Raw genomic sequence first — 18,645 nt, forward strand, 5'->3', positions numbered from 1 at the left:
CCCTGGAAATTGTAAGGCTGTACCCAAGGGATTGGGGAAACCGAACCTGGTGTGTCCTTCACCATTCCACAGGTTTGCAATGGGAAAGGGACAAATACTGTCCATGAATTTTCCAGATGAGATTTTAGCACACAGCCTGACAGCCTCCTGTGATGGCTGCCCTCTCCCAGCATGAGGTAGGCCGAAGGATTTATTTTTTAATGGATTTGGGGATAGTGTGGGAACACTGACGATCAATAGATTGGTAAAGCCTCATGTTTACTGCAGTGATAGAAGATTCAATGAAAGAAGAGTGGGGAGTGTTTTAAAGGTGGTACTACCCAATGGTGGAGACACTAAAGTCTCAGTTGGCCAGCAAAAGAATTTAAATCCACTCCTCTCAGTGAGTCTTTCTCTTTGCTAACATTCTCCTCCCATGAAGACAATCAAACTTTACTTCCATTCCTCTGATAAATCATTCAGTCCATCAAGTCTCAACAGAAAGGGCCTGAAACCCAAAGTGGCACATTTACTGAACCCTGCCCAGGTGAGCAATGGATGGAATCCAATGGATTCAGGCCTGCTTTTCTCCTTTAGTAATCTCAGGGCTGTGGAGATACTTTCTTTGGAGTGCCAGAGGCTGAGGAGTGACCTTATAGAGGTTTGTGAAATCATGACGGACGTGGATAGGGTAAATAGCCAAGGTATTTTCCCCAGGGTGGGGGAGTCCAAAATTAGAGGGCATAGGTTTAAGGTGAGAGGGGAAAGATTTAAAAGGGACCTGAGGGGTAACTTTATCACGCAGGTGGTGCATGGATGGAAATCAGCTGCCAAAGGAGGTGGTGGTGGCTGGCAAATTTACAATATATAAAAGGCATTTGGATGGGTACATGAATGAGAATGGTTTAGAGGAATATGGGCCAGCTGTTTGCAAATAGGACTAGACATAGCGAGTTTTGAGAAGATTTGTAGCTCAGGTTGAGGTTTTGGGTGTGAGTTTGCTCGCTGAGCTGGAAGGTTCGTTTTTAGACGTTTCGTCACCATTCTAGGGAACATCATCAGTGAGCCTCCGAAAAAGCGCTGGTGTTATGTCCTGCTTTCTATTTATCTGGTTAGGTTTCCTTGGGTTGGTGATGTCATTTCCTGCATTGGTGATGTCATTTCCTGTTCTTTTTCTCAGGGGGTGGTAGATTGGCTCCAAATCAATGCGTTTGTTGATAGAGTTCCGGTTGGAATGCCATGCTTCTAGGAATTCTCGTGCATGTCTCTGTTTGGCTTGTCCTAGGATGGATGTGTTATCCCAATCAAAGTGGTGTCCTTCCTCATCTGTATGTAAGGATACGAGTGATAGTGGGTCATGTTGTTTTGTGGCTAGTTGATGTTCATGTATCCTGGTGGCTAGCTTTCTGCCAGTTTGTCCAATGTAGTGTTTGTCACAGTTCTTGCAAGGTATTTTGTAGATGACATTCGTTTTATTTGTTGTCTGCAGACAAAGGACGCTTGACAGTCATTTTAAACCAAACAGACTACATTGAGAAAGCGAATGCACTGCTTGCAGATACCGACACTTACCAACAGGTGGCGATAGACCCGACCCCGCAACTAGAGAACCGAATCACAGCCTTACTCAGAAAACTTCAAAAATCTGGAGAATTAAACAAGAGAGACTTCCAAAAATGAAACCAGATGGATCCAACACGCCACGCTTCTACAGACTACCAAAAATTCACAAACCAGGAGCCCCCTCAGACCCATAGTGTCGCTACCTGGAACACCAACCTACAGATTAGCCAAGGAACTACACCAAAGACTAAAACACCTAGTGGAAGACTCCCGCCACTCCATTCGCTCCACCCAAGAATTCCTGAACACCATCAAAGACACCAAGATAGAAGAGGATGAAATAATGGTCTCCTTTGACGTAACAGCCCTGATCACATCCATCAACATCAAACTGGCCAAAGAAACACTGACTACACTATTAGAAGAACCGAAGACACATACACCCGACACCACCAACCTCATCAGCAAGGACAACATCACCAAGCTAGTGGACCTATGCCTCACCACCCACTTCACTTTCAATAACAAAACCTACAGACAAACCAACGGTACACCCATGGGATCTCCGATATCAGGGTTCTTAGCAGAGGCAGTAATGCAGAGACTCGAACAAACAGCTCTGCCAATCATCCAACCCAAACTTTGGGTCCGCTATGTGGATGACACCTTTGTCATCACTAAACAAACAAATTAGAGGAAACCTTCAAGACCATCAATAATACCCTTTACTGGCATAACATTCACAAAAGAGGAGGAAAACAACAACATTCTGCCATTCCTAGATGTCACAGTAGAGCGAACAGCCAATGGGGAACTTCAAACCAGCGTCTACAGGAAAACAACACATACGGACCAAATACTGAACTACAGGAGCAACCATCCCAACACCCACAAACGAAGCTGCATTAGAACATTATTCCAATGAGCCACCACACACTGCAGCACAGAGGAACTACGCAGAGCAGAGGAAAATCACCTGTACAGCGTATTCAAAAAGAATGGGTACCCTATGAACACAGGCCGCCAATTCCTCAGCAACAAACCCAAACAAACAGACAAAACGGGCTCAGAAACCTTAACCACTCTCCACTACATCAAAGACATTTCCGAAATGACTGCCAGACTACTCGGACCTCTTGGCATCAGGGTAGCCCACAAACCCACCAACACACTAAAACAGCAGCTAATGAGCTTAAAAGACCCTATACAGACAACAAATAAAACAAACGTCATCTACAAAATACCTTGCAAGAACTGTGACAAACACTACATTGGACAAACAGGCAGAAAGCTAGCCACCAGGATACATGAACATCAACTAGCCACAAAACGACATGACCTACTATCACTCATATCCTTACATACAGATGAGGAAGGACACCACTTTGATTGGGACAACACATCCATCCTAGGACAAGCCAAACAGAGACACGCATGAGAATTCCTAGAAGCATGGCATTCCAACCGGAACTCCATCAACAAACACATTGATTTGGAGCCAATCTACCACCCCCTGAGAAAAAGAACCGGAAATGACACCACCAACACAGGAAATGACATCACCAACCCAAGGAAACCTAAACAGATAAATAGAAAGCGGGACATAACACCAGCGCTTCGTCGGAGGCTCACTGATGATGTTACCTAGAATGGTGACGAAACGTCTAAAAATGAACCTTCCAGCTCAGCGAGCAAACTCACACCCAGAAGGACTAGACATAATTTGGTAGCTATCTGATTAGCATCAACAATTTAGACCAAAGGGCCTGTTTGTATGTTGCACATCTCTATGACTCCAATCACCCAAAACCACCCCAAATGAGATCAAGCAACTCATCACAGATCCAAGTGTTAAATTAGATATTGAGCATCTTTCCTAATATTACTTCGATGGTTCAGCTTTAAATTATTTTTAATTACGGGTCTTGCCAAAAGCCCATAGAAATTTAATTACGTTAACTTAACAAAACATAGTTGTTGTTGCTGAGAGTTTAGCAAAGTAAATGCATTAAAAGTGACAGGAGAATGAAAGAGTTACTTACTGAATTCAAATAGAATATACACCACATGGAATGGGGCCCAACATATAGTGAAGAGCGCAACGATAGTTATCATTATAACAACAGCACGTTTCTTCTTTCTGTAGAAAAAGATCAAACAACATCCGTACTTGAAAGAGTATATTGAATTTATTATCAAGCAAACATACATATCATTTAGTCTTATAGCTTCTGCATACACTTCACGCTGGTAATTAAAAATGTTTAACGTATCAAGTGAGTTATGAAATGCTTAATCCTACTTAATGCTATGAAATTATCAACAAATTTGCCTCCACTTCACTCCAACGGCCTCATGGTGCATTAGTACTATACCAATAGTTCACCAAACAGCAGGAGGAAGCTGCAACTGCACTGTTGTTAGATAATAAAATGTGAGGCTGGATGAACACAGCAGGCCAAGCAGCATCTCAGGAGCACAAAAGCTGACGTTTCGGGCCTGGACCCTTCATCCTCTCTGATGAAGGGTCCAGGCCCGAAACGTCAGCTTTTGTGCTCCTGAGATGCTGCTTGGCCTGTTGTGTTCATCCAGCCTCACATTTTATTATCTTGGAATTCTCCAGCATCTGCAGTTCCCATTATCTCTGCACTGTTGTTACTAGGTTGTCAAAGGGCTTAAGTTTAATCTCAAAGAATACTGGTTCTGTGAATTTTCTGCAGCCATCCCTAAGTTTCTCAAAGCAGAATGGTTAATGGTTGCTAAGTGTAAGCAATTTTGTGGTCTTAGTATTGTTGCCATCAGTTCAAGTAAGCTGTCCTAATGTAAGTTACAGAGTATAAGAGTTTGATGAGGCTGAGCTGATCTTATGATCCACGAAGCCTGTCAGTTTACTATAGTGATTGGAACCAGATGGATCTCATTTACCATGAGATCCTCAATTGGAGTTGTTAACCTGGGCCAATCAGGGAGCCTTGGCTGACAGATATAAACAGGGGATTCAGAGACATAGGTCAGAGTCTATGTATGAACCACATGTAAGTAAGGAGTCACATGGTGATGGGGTACTGGCCTCTGTACAGTTATTTTGCTTACCCACTACTGTATTGTTTTTCTATGAAATTCTATCTAATCAAGCCTAAGTTTAATTCTGAAGAAGTGTCATCAGACCTAAAATGTTAACTCTGATTTCTCTCAACAGGTGCTGCCAGACCTGCTGAGTTTTTAATAGCAATTTCTCTTGTTATCAGCATTTTAATTGACTACCTTGATTGTAATCATACCATTTTGTGATATTTCTAATGAATTTTATCTTAAATGAAAAGCTATCTCAAATTACTTTTCTGAACTTAATAATATTGGGTAAAAGAATCTCAAGCCAACTTGAATTTCTCTTTATTAATGACATGCTTTATGATTATTGCTACACATGTTATCAGGAATGTCACAGCGTCAGTCCTATTCTGATAGCTGGATCCAATTGGACACAAGGATGCCTCAGAATTATTGGGGTAAGGAACAGATTCCACTCCTGATTCATTCAATTCAAAAGATGCAATTTTTCCAGAATCTAAGAATTCCTGGAAGATTAGTACCAGCGTATCTATTATCTCTGTAGCTCCATCCTTTAAAATCCTAGGCTGCATCACTGCTTGGTACAGCAATGGTTTGGCCCAGGACCATAAACTACAGAATGTTGTGAACACAGACTATCTCACAAGCCAACCTCCCACAACGCCACCCCCATCCCATTGACTCTGTCTACACTTTTCATTGCTGCAGACAGGCACCCAACATTGTCAAAGAACCCTCCCACTCTGGTTATACTCTCTTCCTTGGGCAGAAAACTCAAAAGATTAAGCACACATACTAATAGGTTGAAGAACAGCTTCTACCCTGCCACTATTAGACAGCTGAATGGACTTCTCAAACTTCAAATCTAATGTTGATCTTGCTCTTGTACACCTCCTGTGCAGCTGTAACCCTGTCTGCCTCACTCTGTCTAATCAACTTCTGATCTATTTGTCCTTATGTTATAATCTGCTGTACTACATGCAAAACAAAGCATTTTACCATGCTTAGGTTTGATTTATTTTCATCTCATGTACCTATCAGATCCAGGGGATCCATTTGCCTTTAACCCATTAGTTTCCCTAGCACACTTTCTCTAGTGAGTTATTGTACTTATCTTCTCCCCTATTCTTGTCACTTGATTATTTATCACTTTTGAAATGCTATTAGTGTCATCTTAAAGATTTATGCAAGGTATCTATTCAATTCCTCTGCCATTTCCTGGTTTATTTTATTTTACTTAATTAATAATAATAATAACATTAATTAACAATTAATAACCCCCCGCCTCATTCTCTAAGGGCTTCATGTTCACTTTCACCACTCTCTTCCTTTTTTATATATTTAAAGAAGCTCTTGCTGTCTGTAGCAATATTACTTGCTAGTCTACATGCATAGCTAGTTTTCTTCCTCGTTATTGTTGTTTTGGTCCATTTTAATGGATTTTAGAGCTCTCCCAATCCTCTGGTTTAATCGCTAATCTTTGCCACATTCTTTAACTCTGTTGATTTGGCCCTGGTCAATTTACCCCTTCACAGGATCCTTCTTCCTATCGTTGTTTCTGTTCATGAACTATTTTCTTGAACGTCTGCCGTCAATCATCTTTTCTCCTAAGCCTCCTTCTCAGTCCACTCCAGTCAACTCTGCACTCACTCCTTTATAATTACCCTTATTTAATTTCAGTAAGGTTCGTTCCAACCCAAGTTTCTCACCAGCAAACTGAATGTTAAATTCTACCAGGTTTTCTAGTGGATCTTTTACTTTGAGATCAAATGCATTACACATCGTCTGATTCATGGTTAGATCCACAACATGTTGTTCTTGGAAACTGTCCTCTTAACACTCTGTGAATAAGTCTTTATAGCTTCCTCTGCCAATCTGACCATATCAATCTGTGAAGATTAAAGTTCTCCATGACTAATGTATTGCCTTTGTTACATGCGCCCACTATCTCTTGATATATTCTCTAAGTCATTACGTAGCTACCATTCGGGAACCTATAAACTACTCCGACCAGTATCTTCTTGGGCTCTTTATTTTTTATCTTCAGGTTCAAGACCGTATCATGCTTTTGTACCTATTCCATCCTGTACCAATAATGTTATTCCGTGACATTTTCCTGCCTGTCCTTTTGAAAAGTCACATATACCTGAACTGTTAGTTCCCACGTTTCACCCCCGTGTCACTGTCTAGAAAGGTGTGACCATTAGTGTCTATTTGCCCCTGTCACTTTTTTTCTCCTCTCTCTTTTCCTCTTCTGCCAGTGGTCTGGTGCAGTGCGGGGGCAGCCAGTAGCCTGAGTTTGGGACTGCAGTCAGAAATAGAATGGGGTGGCCAGTGGGCCAGAGTGGGGGACTGTGGCCAGCAGCCTAGAGCAGAGTGGGGACAGCTAGTGGCCGATAGTGCAATGGGGATAGCCAGGGGCCTGGAGTGGGGATGGTCAGTGGCCTGGAGCGGAGTAAGGACGGCCCAGCAGCCTGGAGTGAAGTCGGAATGGTCAGTGGCCTGGAGCGGAGCGGAGTGGGGACGGCCAGTGGTCTGGAGCAAAGTGGGGATGATCATAGCCTGGAATAAAGATGGCTAATGGCTAAGAACCAGTGACTTCTAGTGGAAGATCTTGTAGAAAGGCTATAATATCTATCTCTTTTAGCTTTACTACTTATTTTCCTAACTTTGTACTTACATTATGTCACAAATATGTATAGTTTAACATTATTCCTTGTGTTCTCTATTTTTGATGCCTAAGATTTGTATCTGGATACTTGGCACCGAAGATGGTGCCATGTGGTGGTGATATTGTGCACTTTTCACTGAATTTCCGTTTTTGTAACTTGTACACATGACAAACTTAATTCTACTTCTAAATTCAACTCATTTGTTTGAATATTACATGCATTTAAAATGTGTACCTTGTAATCTTGGACATTTCCCTTTGGTTCAGGGCATTGAGAAAGGAGTTATCCCCTACACGTTTCTTGATCCAGAGCTCAAAAACAATTCTGCTGTAAAGAAAGAGCATTACCAACTGTGGCAGCAGGAAGAGGGCCACAAGAATGAAAACCGCGTAGGATTGTCGGAGTGAAGCAGAGTTCCAGCATTCGAGGCAGGAAACATAATGGCGGTCATATAGGAAATCGTACTTCACCTGTGAATACAACACTGCCAGTTATTTTTAAAGCAGCTGCTTCTTGTTGAATAATCTACTACTTAAATCTATCTGACCAAAACAACATTATTATTAGCACAAAATGTGAAGTGATAATTTTATTTCAGCTCTGATTTTACAGCAGTGAGATTCCACGTGGTGAATTTTGCCGGTTAGCTAAGCAACTCGTACCTACCCCACTATCTAAGTGCTTTCTGATCTACTCCTCACCTGGGTAATGCCTCAAATTTCAAATAAATATAACTGAATTCATATTTTTATATTTAATATAGCAGAAGTGTCTCAGGGCACTTGATGGGAGGTCATTAAGCAAAATTTGACAGCGAGCCGTGTAAGAGAATTTCATCAGATTGAAAAGGCAGTAGGTTTTTCTTCACATCTCAGGAGCACAAAAGTTTTTGTGCTCCCGAGATGCTGCTTGGCCTGCTGTGTTCATCCAGCCCCACACTTTGTTATCTTGGATTCTCCGGCATCTGCAGTTCCTGTTATCTCTGATCGGGGTTTTTCTTCACATATTCATTCTTGGACTATAAGCATCACTGGTAAGGTCAGAATGTGTTGCTCATCCCTAATTGCCCTAGGGAAGGTGCTAATGAGCTGCCTAGTGCCACTAACTCACTTCTCATTTCTACTGACCTTCTCAGACCACTGCTCTCCATCTGGTACCAGTAAACCCGCAGGGCTGTTGGAAAGGGTGGGACAGCCAGCAATTTGACCTGGCAACAGTGAAGGAGGAGCAGTGATATCCATCCCTTTCAATTCCGGGAAGCTGGTGGTGCACTAGTAGTGTCACCCTGCCAGTAATGCAGAGCTACAGTCTCATGGTCTGGGGCATGGGTTTGAACCTCACCATTGCAGATGGTTGAAATTTGAGTTCAATAAAATCTGGCATTAAAGCATAGTTAAGACCATACCCACTGTCAACTCTTATGAAAATCTATCTGCCTCACTACTCTCCTTCAGGGAAGGAAAATCTGTCCTCCCTACCTGATCTAGTTTTATGTGTAACTCAAAGCAGAGTGGTTGATTCAACAGCAGTTCAAATACAGCAGGCAACACTTGCCTTACCTGTGTGGGTTTCCTCCCATAGCCCAAAGATGTGCAGGTTAGGTGGATTGGCCATGTTAAGTTGCCCATTCTTTCCTGGGATTTGCAGGCTAGGTGAGAGGAATGTAGGGTTACAGGGATAGGGTTGGTGTGGACTCTGTGGGCCAATTGGCTTGCTTCCATGCTTTGGGATGACAAGGGGAGAAGATGCATGGGGACACCTGCACTGGCACGTTCCCCTCTAAGCCACTCACCATCCTGAGTTGGAGTTATATTCCTGCTCATTCACTGTGAATGAGTCAAAATCCCGGATCTCCTCCAATAACAACACTGTGGGTGTACTGCAGCACTAGGAGTACAGTGGCTCACTACCACCTTCTCAAAGGCAATGGGGGTGGATAATAAATGCTGACCCAGACGGTACCCTATGGAGGAATTAAAAGCATATTTCAAGGTCAGGATGAAGAGTTACTTGGAAAATAACTTTCAAGTGATTGGGGCTGCTGCCTTCACATTCTCAGCGGTAAAGATCATAGGCTGAAGTGTACTTTCAAAGTATAGAGAAAGATGCGGAAAGGCATAAGGAGGAAATTCTAGAGCTTAGGGCTTTGGCAACAAAAACTATAGCCCCCCAGTGGGGAAGGGATTACAGTCAGCAATCGTCGGAATTTGAATATGCAGAGATCTTGGAAAGATGTTGGGCCACTGAGGTTTTGGAAAAAAAGGATGAGAACTTTAAAATTGAGCCAGGTATTGGTCAGTAAGCACAAGGATGAATGGGGTTTCAAGTACGGACAGTGGAATTTTGGATAAACTCAAGTTTATGCGGATGGAAGTTGCAGGCCACCCAGGAAAACATTGGGATATTCAAGTCTAAAGTAAGAAAACACATGGTTGAGGTTTCTAAAGCAGAGAGTAACTGTTTTGCGTTCTCATCAAAACACGATGCTCGTGAGAGTTCATTGTCTGTTTCAAAGGGAACTAACAGACAGGTGTCTTAGAAATTTAAGGAACAGAGAGTCACCAAGTGGGGTGAGTTGTGCACAGTTACAAGGGGGAGATGGACGCTCTTAGTATTGGGGCAGAAGTGTGACCAGAACTGTATGCATAGAACAAATGTGACACCTGGTTAAGCCTCAGACCAGTGCCAGGGAGTGAGATGGAGTCAGTGGCTAGGCAACAGAGTTTGTGGTTGAAGTCTGATGACACGGCTTCAATCTTCTCCACATTTAGTCAAAGTACATTTCTGATCATCCAGTACCAGATGTTAAATGAGTAGTGTGACAAACTAGAGACAGTGGATGGATCAAGCGATCATAGTGACGTACTCGGTGTACACAATGTTGTTCTTTGATGGTGTCACTAAGGCATAGAATGGAGATAAACGTTGGAACAGAATGCAAAGAAATTCTCCACCTTATGCTCAAGTAAAATTTAGTTTCTTCTGTTGATCTGCATAATCTCCTCCAGCCTCTAATACTTTGCCATATTTACACATCTTCATTCAGTCCTCCTATGCATCTCCCATTGTAATGCTCCACCTTTGATATGCCATCAGCTGCATGGATCCTAAGCTCTGGAAACTCCTCCTTAAACCTTTCTTGCTCATTATCTCTCTCCCGTCCTTTAAGTCACTTTTTAAAACTGACCTCTTTGACCAAGACTTTTCACACACATCCTGATGTCTCTTTCTGCAGCTCCATGCCAAATTGCATTTGTTTATAGTCTTTTGAGGCACCTAGGGTTGTTTTAACAAGATTAAAGGTGCTATAAAATACAAAATCTGGGCCATTAACTGGCCAATCTTTCATATATATTCATATCCTGAATGCTGAATTTTACACAACAGTTAATGACTCCTCTATCTTAAGATGAAATGACCGGCACAGATGTGATTGGCCAAAGGGAATTTGTGCAGTCCTGTAGATGTCTGATCTTTTCAAAACATTCTGCAGAATATCTGAAAAGGGGGATCAAGTTGGAATCATGCCCATGTGATCTGGTACCAAAGAGAAGAAACTATTGAAATGTTGAAAAAAAAGTCACATTCTCTTAAGATCCGTATCCCTAGAGTGTAGAAGGAGGCCAATCGGCCCATTGAGTCTGCACTGACCCTCTGAGGAGCATCTCGCCCCATCCCATTAACCCCACATGGGGTTTTAAACCATGGTTAACCTGTACATAGCCTGGATACTACCAGGCAATTTTTACCATTGCCAATCCACCTAACCTACACATCTTTGGACTGTGGTAAGAAACCGGAACACCCAAAGGAAATCCATGCAAAGAACATGCGAAGTTTAGACAGACAGTCACCTGAGGCTGGAATCAAACCTGGGTCCCTGGAGCTGTGAGGGAGCACTGAGCTACTGTGTTGTGCAGACTTTCAAAGCAAAATGACAGCAGAGAAAACTGCCTTGTCTAATTAGTAGGCACAATGCTGACAGGAGTTAGTTTTCTGTTCAAAATAAAACCAGAGAGGACACTTGGCACTTATGAAATAAGACATAGTCATCTACATAGGTCTTGCTGGTGAAAACTGGATCTCGATAGATCGGCCTGAGTAAGGATGGCTTTTGTGTCCTAGCATGATGGCGGAAGCGAGCCTGCTTGATACTGGAAATTATACCTCTTTGGAACTGTTTCTGTAATAGTACATACCTCACAGAGACGTGTGGTACAAGTCAATAGGATTTAAAAGACATATCTCAATTGCATGAATTAGTTAATGTGAAAATACCTTTCCTTTAGTTTGATATATAAGTTGCATGCTAAGTAATGTTTGATTTATGTTGACTGAAATTTGTTTGATACTGTAAGAAGCCTCAAAGCAATTTTCTCTAAATGTCACTGGAAAATTCTGCTTTTGAGTTACTAGACTCTCATTACTTGTATTTCAAATTGAATCAATGAATCCACAATGTTTTATTTTGAATAATACATTAATATAAAGTAATTGAGAGAACTTACCTCAAGTTGTTGAACATACAGCATAGGAGATCCAACAATTACAGCCACTGCCCATGCAAATCCTGGCAATGAAAAGTAAGTTAGCATTCCTTATCCTAAACTCATTTCCATTCAAATTATAGAGACAAAACGGATGTAATCACTGGAGGATGGCACAGATGGAGAGTTTAGTTCTGCTGTTTTTACTGTGATGCACAGTCTCAAGTGATTCCTTGAGCTAACCCTGCCTTTCTCATAGATAGCAACTGTCTGAGAATTGGGACTGTAATTTATAGAAACTGCATGGTCGATGCTCTAGTTGCTTATCCCTAATATCAACACAATCTGGGAGCAAATGGCCATAAAAGTGGAAAAAAATGCAAGGAATTTTGGACACTAAGCCTAAACGTTTGCCTTTTCCATGATCTTGTACCTGAATCTTGCCTCATTTCTGTCAGCTCGCCATTCTCCCCTCCTATTTTTTTTGCCTTTTCACTCACACTGAGAGAAGGGAGCGAGAGAAATGTTTTCAGTTTGTAGGCTCTGGTTGTCTCTGGCTGCTCTGCATTTAAAGATGTGTAACAAACTGTGGCTGGCTGAAGTGGAGAGCTGTTACCAGGCAGTCCCCTTTAAACTTAAGAATGCATAGGGCTACTCAAATTGATTATGTTTTCATCTCAATGTGCCAACACTGACGTTGTCCTACATAATCAAAATGTTCACCACTTGATTTGTTTTAGTTGCAAAAGGCAATTGGTATCTTAGCTATATCGCTGTCTGACTTCCATTGCCTGAAATTAAAAATATTTGGTCCCTCACACCAACCTCCAGTCCAGAGTGTCTCTGCCAGACTTACCTGTTGTTTCTGAGCTTGTTTATGTCTTCTACAAAGCATTTACACAACACCGTGGCATCACCTCCTGCCTGGAGGTGACGCAGTGTCTGAGCCTGGAGACCTGGGTTCAAGTCCCACCTGCTCCCGAAGCGTGTCAAAACATTTCTGAACAGGTTAGAAAATATCTACAAATGAAGCTCAGTCTCAGAGTGTGTCCCGGTGGGACACCGACCCTGGCTAAAGGGATAAGTAATCTAAGGTCCACTGTCCCTGCATAGCAAATGCCTCCAATTGGCTGAGGCTAATGGTAAGACACAGCCATATGTCGCTTGCCTGTGTTAAAAAGTTAATCACCTATTGTGTTGGGGATTAGAGTCACAACAGATTTCGTTTGTGGGTGGTTCAGTGGTTAGCACTGCTGCCTCATAATGCAAGGGACTCGGGCTTGATTCCAGCCTTGGATGATTTCCATATGGAGTTTGCAAGTTCTCCCCGTGTCTGTGTGAGTTTCCTCCAGTTGTTCTGGTTACCTCCCATGATGTGCAGGTTAGGTGGATTGGCCATGCTGAATTGCCCATAGTGTCCAGGGGTGTGTAGGTTAGATGGATTAGCCATAGGAGATGCAGAATGATGGGGATAAGGTGGGGAGCCTGGGTATGGGTGGGATGTTCTTTGAAGTGACGGTGTAGATTCAATTGGCTGAATGGCCTCTTTCTGCGCCGCAGGGATTCCATGATTCTGATCCCTGACATCCTGCTAAGAAAGATTAAGATGGAAAGCCTCTGAGCTGGTGCAGAGTGCAGCTGAAGGTTCAATGGTTTCTGAGCTGGTGCTCTCAGGTACTGACCTTGTTGAGCAGTTGTGTAGGTGCTGTTCATGCCTGGATAAGAGAGTCGGGACTATCAATGAGCAACAGGATTGAAAACTTGAGCAACTTTATAGTGGGCTGGCTGACACAGAACTTTTAGCAGTCCTACATGAGCACTGTCCCCATGTCCAGGCTCTTCTCCTCACAGCAGTCCACTGCCAGCCTCCTATCTCTGTTATGGGCATCACTGGAAAGCCTGGGATTTGTCGCACATCCCCAATGCTTCTTGAACTGACTGGTTGTCTATGTCATTTCAGGGGGCAGTTATAGGTCAACCACATTGATGGGGGTCTGGAGTCACATGTAGGCCAGACCAGGTAAGACAGCAGATTTCCTTGCCTAAAGGACATCAGTGAACCAGATAGGTTTGACTGATAATTGAGAATAGTTACATAGTCACCATTAGACTGGCTTTTCATTTCCCACTTAGTTAGTGGTGTCTGGATTAACAGTCCAGCTACATTACCACTATGTCACCAACTCCCTCAGTGTAGGTTTTAGATCCAATGAGTCAAAAGGAGAGACAGAATGAGTAGGGTAGAGGTGATCATTGACCTTCTTACTGCACTGCTGCACATTTTGCTTTGCCTAAGAGACAGCACTGGCAGGGTTGCTAACTTGGAAAGGACTGCCTGCGCCTAGTGAAGTGTTTTCCCAGTCTGCTGGTCTCCAACCTGCCACCCCACCAGCACCTCCAAGTCCCTATTCAAAAAGCAGAGTGCAAGCTTTCCCTTCCAGACCATTTCATCAATGATAACCACAAGCATCACCGTGAGATGTGCAGTTCCTGTGGACAATATGGTGGTTCAGCGGGTACGACTTCTGCTTCACAGTGCCAGTGACCCGGGTTTGATACCAGCCTCAAATGACTGTCCGTGCGGAGTTTGCACATACTCTCTGTGTCTGCATAGGTTTCTGCCAGATGCTCCAGTTTCCTCCTACAATCCAAAGATGTGCAGGTTAGATGGATTAGCCATTGAAAATGCAGGGTTACAGGAACAGGGTGGGGAGTAGGTCTGGGTGGGATACGCTTCGGAGGGTTGGTTAGGACTCGATGGGCTGAATGGCCTGCTTCCACACTGTAAGGATCCTATGATTCTAAGAGTTGGTGTTTCAACATGATAACAGCAACAAGAACCCCACCAGTTCCTGTCGGTGGGCAGTACCCTTACTTGTCCTTCTGCATGATCTCACGAACTAAAGACCAAAGAGAGCAGTGTATAATGAACGAGCTAAACATCAGAATGTAGCAAATCATACGGGGTACAGATAGGTAAATAGTAGTTGTCTTTTCCCTAGGATGGGGAATTTCAAGACTGAGGGGCACATTTTTGAGGAGAGAGTTTTAGAAAAGACATGAGGGGAAATGTTTTTACACAGAGGGTAGTTTGCATGTGGAGTGAACTTCCTGAGGGCATGGTGGATGTGGGTACAGTTACAACATTTAAAATACGTGTTGATAAGTACACGAATAGGAAAAGTTTGGAGGGATATGGGCTAGGAGCAGGCAGGTGGGGCTAGTTTAGTTTGGGATCATGGGCTGGTTAGACCGAAGGGTCTGTTTCCATGCTGTGTGAGTCTATGAGAAAATTCAGCAGAGACCATGGCAGACCACGTATCTCCGCAAAGAAAACATCTTGCCAAAAAGAATTCAATCCAATGCCTCCAATCGACAGCACTTTTTAATTTTCTCACCAGTCTTAGCGCACGTACAGATACTGTTGGCAGCACAGCCTAACTCTGTTACACTTGGTTGGCCCCAACATTGCCTCTAATTTTTTACTGGCTTTCAAGATTCCTTTTTCCAGATTTCCAGAACTGGAAGTCAACTCTACGATCGCCATACTGACGCCACTTGTCATGCGAGGAACATGGGAGCAGCACAGCTCAGAGGGAACGTTTGCATAGTCGTACAATGAGAGAGAATGAATGTGGCTCATCAGTCCTTCAGCTTATCATGGGCATCCTTCTGTTAGATTTCCTATTCCACCAGCCAGAGTGACTGACAATTTCTCTACAAATGATGCTTCAGGCTATCTGGAATTGACTCATTGTGATTTCACTGTAATTGAATTTAAATTCCACTGGATAACCATGGTGGGAATTGAACCCCAGCACCAGATCAGTAGGCTAATCCCTCGCCCAATGATATTACCACCATGTTATCATCTTCTGCATTATTAAGACATGTAGTAGACCTACCAAGCATTTTGTAAGCTCTTGTGTTCAGATAATGCCTTCTCAGTGGGTGCACTATCCCTTCATATCGCTCCACTGCTATACACATCATTGTTAGGATACAGCTCACCACAGCTGTTGTCTGCACAAAAGGAACCATCTTGCAGGCAAAAGTCCCTGGAAATTAGAAATCATATGAAAATTTGAAGAAAATATCAACAGTACATCTGTCAAACAATATCAAACCACTTGGTATTGTAAGATTTAATTAGATGGGATGTTCAGCTCTTAAATGGCTAGAAAGAGGTGCATTCAACAGGGCAAAATCCCCTCAATCGTTTAAGTAGTACAGAGATCCAAACTTCTACAAATTTACTCTCTGTAAAGAGCATAAACAATGTAAGTTAATGCGCAAAACAAGATGTATTGATTTCCTCAAGGCTGTAACAGCAGGAGGTTTAAATTGCATCAATTTTTCGCTCTCAATAACAGGTAATATTTCTTACAGATCTACCCCATGGGTGATGTCCCCCAGGGAAATCTTCGGTGTTCCTTTTTGAAAAGCCCTTTACTTTCAGTCTTTAAAATAAAGATGACTCATGTGTTTTTCAGTATTTGATGTGAAATACTGTTTCTAATTTTTTTTTTAACTGTGAGAGGTAGTTCTTTAGCACTGCCGCACTCTGAGTCATGTTGCGTAATTGAAGGCAGATAAGGTGAATGCTTGGAATTGATGGGCCGTTGGCAGTATGGATTCGAAGTTGGCTAAAAGATGGGAAACAGAGGGTAGGTAATAAATGGGCATTTCTCAGACTGTGGTGTTCCCCAGGGATCAATGTTGGGACTCTTGCTTTAGCTATGGGTACGGGCAGGAAGCAGGAGGTTAATGAGCTGGGAACATGCACATTGAATCAAATGCTTCCGCAAGAGATTCCACTAAAAGCAAACCCCCTCAAACTCTCCTGAAATGCCAACAATTTTTTCTCTGCTAAATAGTGTGGGCTAAGTTTGATTTTGGCCAACGGACCATTATACGTTCAACCTAATTTTCCTTGGCTCCAAAAGTCTTCAGCAGGGAGGAACTGTCAAAGATATGGCAGATGGCCAAGGGACCATGTGGTGCAAGGGTAGTGCTCCCACCTCTGAGTCAGGAGGTCTGGGTTCAAGTCCCACCTGCTCTACAGGTGCATCATAACATCTTCAAACAGGTTGATTTGAAAATATCTATGACCAACAGCCAAGGCAATGTTTTTGGGGAGGGGGAGCAGCCCCAAGTCATGGTCCACATTGACACCAACGACATAGGTATGAAGAGAGACGGGGATTTAAGGCAGAAATTCAGGGAGCTAGGATGGAATCTGAGAGCTAAGACGAACAGAGTTGTTGTCTCTGGTTTGTTGCCTGTGCCACATGCTAGTGAGGCGAGGACTAGGGAGAGAGAGGAGTTGAACACGTGGCAACAGGGATTGTGCAGGGGGGAGGGTTTTGGATTCTTGGATAATTGGGGCTCTTTCTGGGGTAGGTGGGACCTCTACAAGCAAGATGGTCTTCACCTGAACCAGAGGGGTACCGATATCCCGGGGGGGGGAAGTTTGTGAAGGCTATTCGGGTGGGTTTAAACTAATTCAGCAGGGGGATGGGAACCAAAATTGTAGTTCGAGTACAGAAAAGGTTGAGAGTAGGGTGGTCCGAAATAAAGTTTCAGGGACGCAAGATGGCACCGGTAAACAAGAAGTTGGTTTGAAGTGTGTCTACTTCAATGCCAGGAGGGTCCGGAATAAGGTGGGTGAACTTGCAGCATGGGTAGGTACCTGGGAGTTCGATGTTGTGGCCATTTTGGAGACATGGATAGAGCAGGGACAGGAATGGTTGTTGCAGGTTCCGGGATTTAGATGTTTCAGTAAGAACGGAGAAGTTGGTAAAAGGGGGGGAGGTGTGGCATTGTTGGTCAAGGGCAGTATTACAGTTGCAGAAAGGATGTTTGGGGACTCGTCAACTGAGGTAGTATGGGCTGAGGTTAGAAACAGGAAAGGAGAGGTCACCCTGTTGGGAGTTTTCTATAGGCCTCCGAATAGTTCCAGAGATGTAGAAGAAAGGATAGCAAAGATGATTCTCGATAGGAGTGAGAGAGACAGGTTAGTTGTCATGGGGGGGCTTCAACTTTCCAAATATTGACTGGGAACACTATAGTTCGAGTACTATAGATGGGTCAGTTTTTGTCCAGTGTGTGCAGGAGGGCTTCCTGACATAGTATGTAGATAGGCCAACAAGGGGCGAAGCCACATTAGATTTGATACTGGGTAATGAGCCTGGCCAGGTGTTAGATTTGCAAGTAGGTGAGCACTTTGGTGATAGCGATCACAATTCTGTTATGTTTACTTTAGTGATCGAAAGGGATAGGTGTATACCACTGGGCAAGAGTTATAGCTGGGGGAAATGCAATTACAATGAGATTAGGCAAGATTTAGGGAGCATAGGATGGGGAAGGAAACTGCAGGGGATGGGCACATTAGAAATGTGGAGCTTATTCAAGGAAAAGCTCCTGTGTGTCCTAGATAAGTATGTACCTGTCAGGCAGGGAGGAAGCTGTAGAGCGCGGGCGCCGTGGTTTACGAAGGAGGTGGAATCTCTGGTCAAGAGGAAGAAGAAGGCTTATGTTAGGATGAGATGTGAAGGCTCAATTAGGGCGCTTGAAGGCTACGAGGTAGCCGGGAAAGACCTAAAGAGAGAGCTCAGAAGAGCTAGGAGGAGACATGAGAAGTTGTTGGCGGATAGGATCAGGGTAAACCCTAAGGCTTTCTATAGGTATTTAAGGAATAAAAGAATGACGAAAGTAAGATTAGGGCTAATCAAGGATAGTAGTGGTAAGTTGTGTGTGGAGTCAGATGAGATAGGGGAAGCGCTAAATGAATATTTTTCAACAGTGTTCACTCTAGAAAATGACAATGTTGTCGAGGAGAATACTGAGATACAGGCTACTAGACTAGGTGG

The 18,645-nt window shown here is 43.3% G+C and overlaps 1 protein-coding gene across 1 annotated transcript in view; it reads right to left on the bottom strand.

The window, feature by feature from the left end:
- Window positions 1-18,645, bottom strand: part of LOC125467442 (pyroglutamylated RF-amide peptide receptor-like) — a 34,814-nt gene that overhangs the window by 1,058 nt on the left and 15,111 nt on the right. Inside the window, exons 2-5 of the mRNA XM_059640339.1 lie at window positions 15,679-15,831; window positions 11,795-11,856; window positions 7,521-7,756; window positions 3,585-3,682 (exon numbers count right to left, since the gene is read on the bottom strand). Coding sequence (XP_059496322.1) covers window positions 3,585-3,682; window positions 7,521-7,756; window positions 11,795-11,856; window positions 15,679-15,831 — 549 coding nt within the window. The remainder of the gene's footprint in view (window positions 1-3,584; window positions 3,683-7,520; window positions 7,757-11,794; window positions 11,857-15,678; window positions 15,832-18,645) is intronic.

The sequence above is a fragment of the Stegostoma tigrinum genome, chromosome 37, assembly GCF_030684315.1.
Source record: "Stegostoma tigrinum isolate sSteTig4 chromosome 37, sSteTig4.hap1, whole genome shotgun sequence".
NCBI classification, from domain to species: domain Eukaryota; kingdom Metazoa; phylum Chordata; class Chondrichthyes; order Orectolobiformes; family Stegostomatidae; genus Stegostoma; species Stegostoma tigrinum.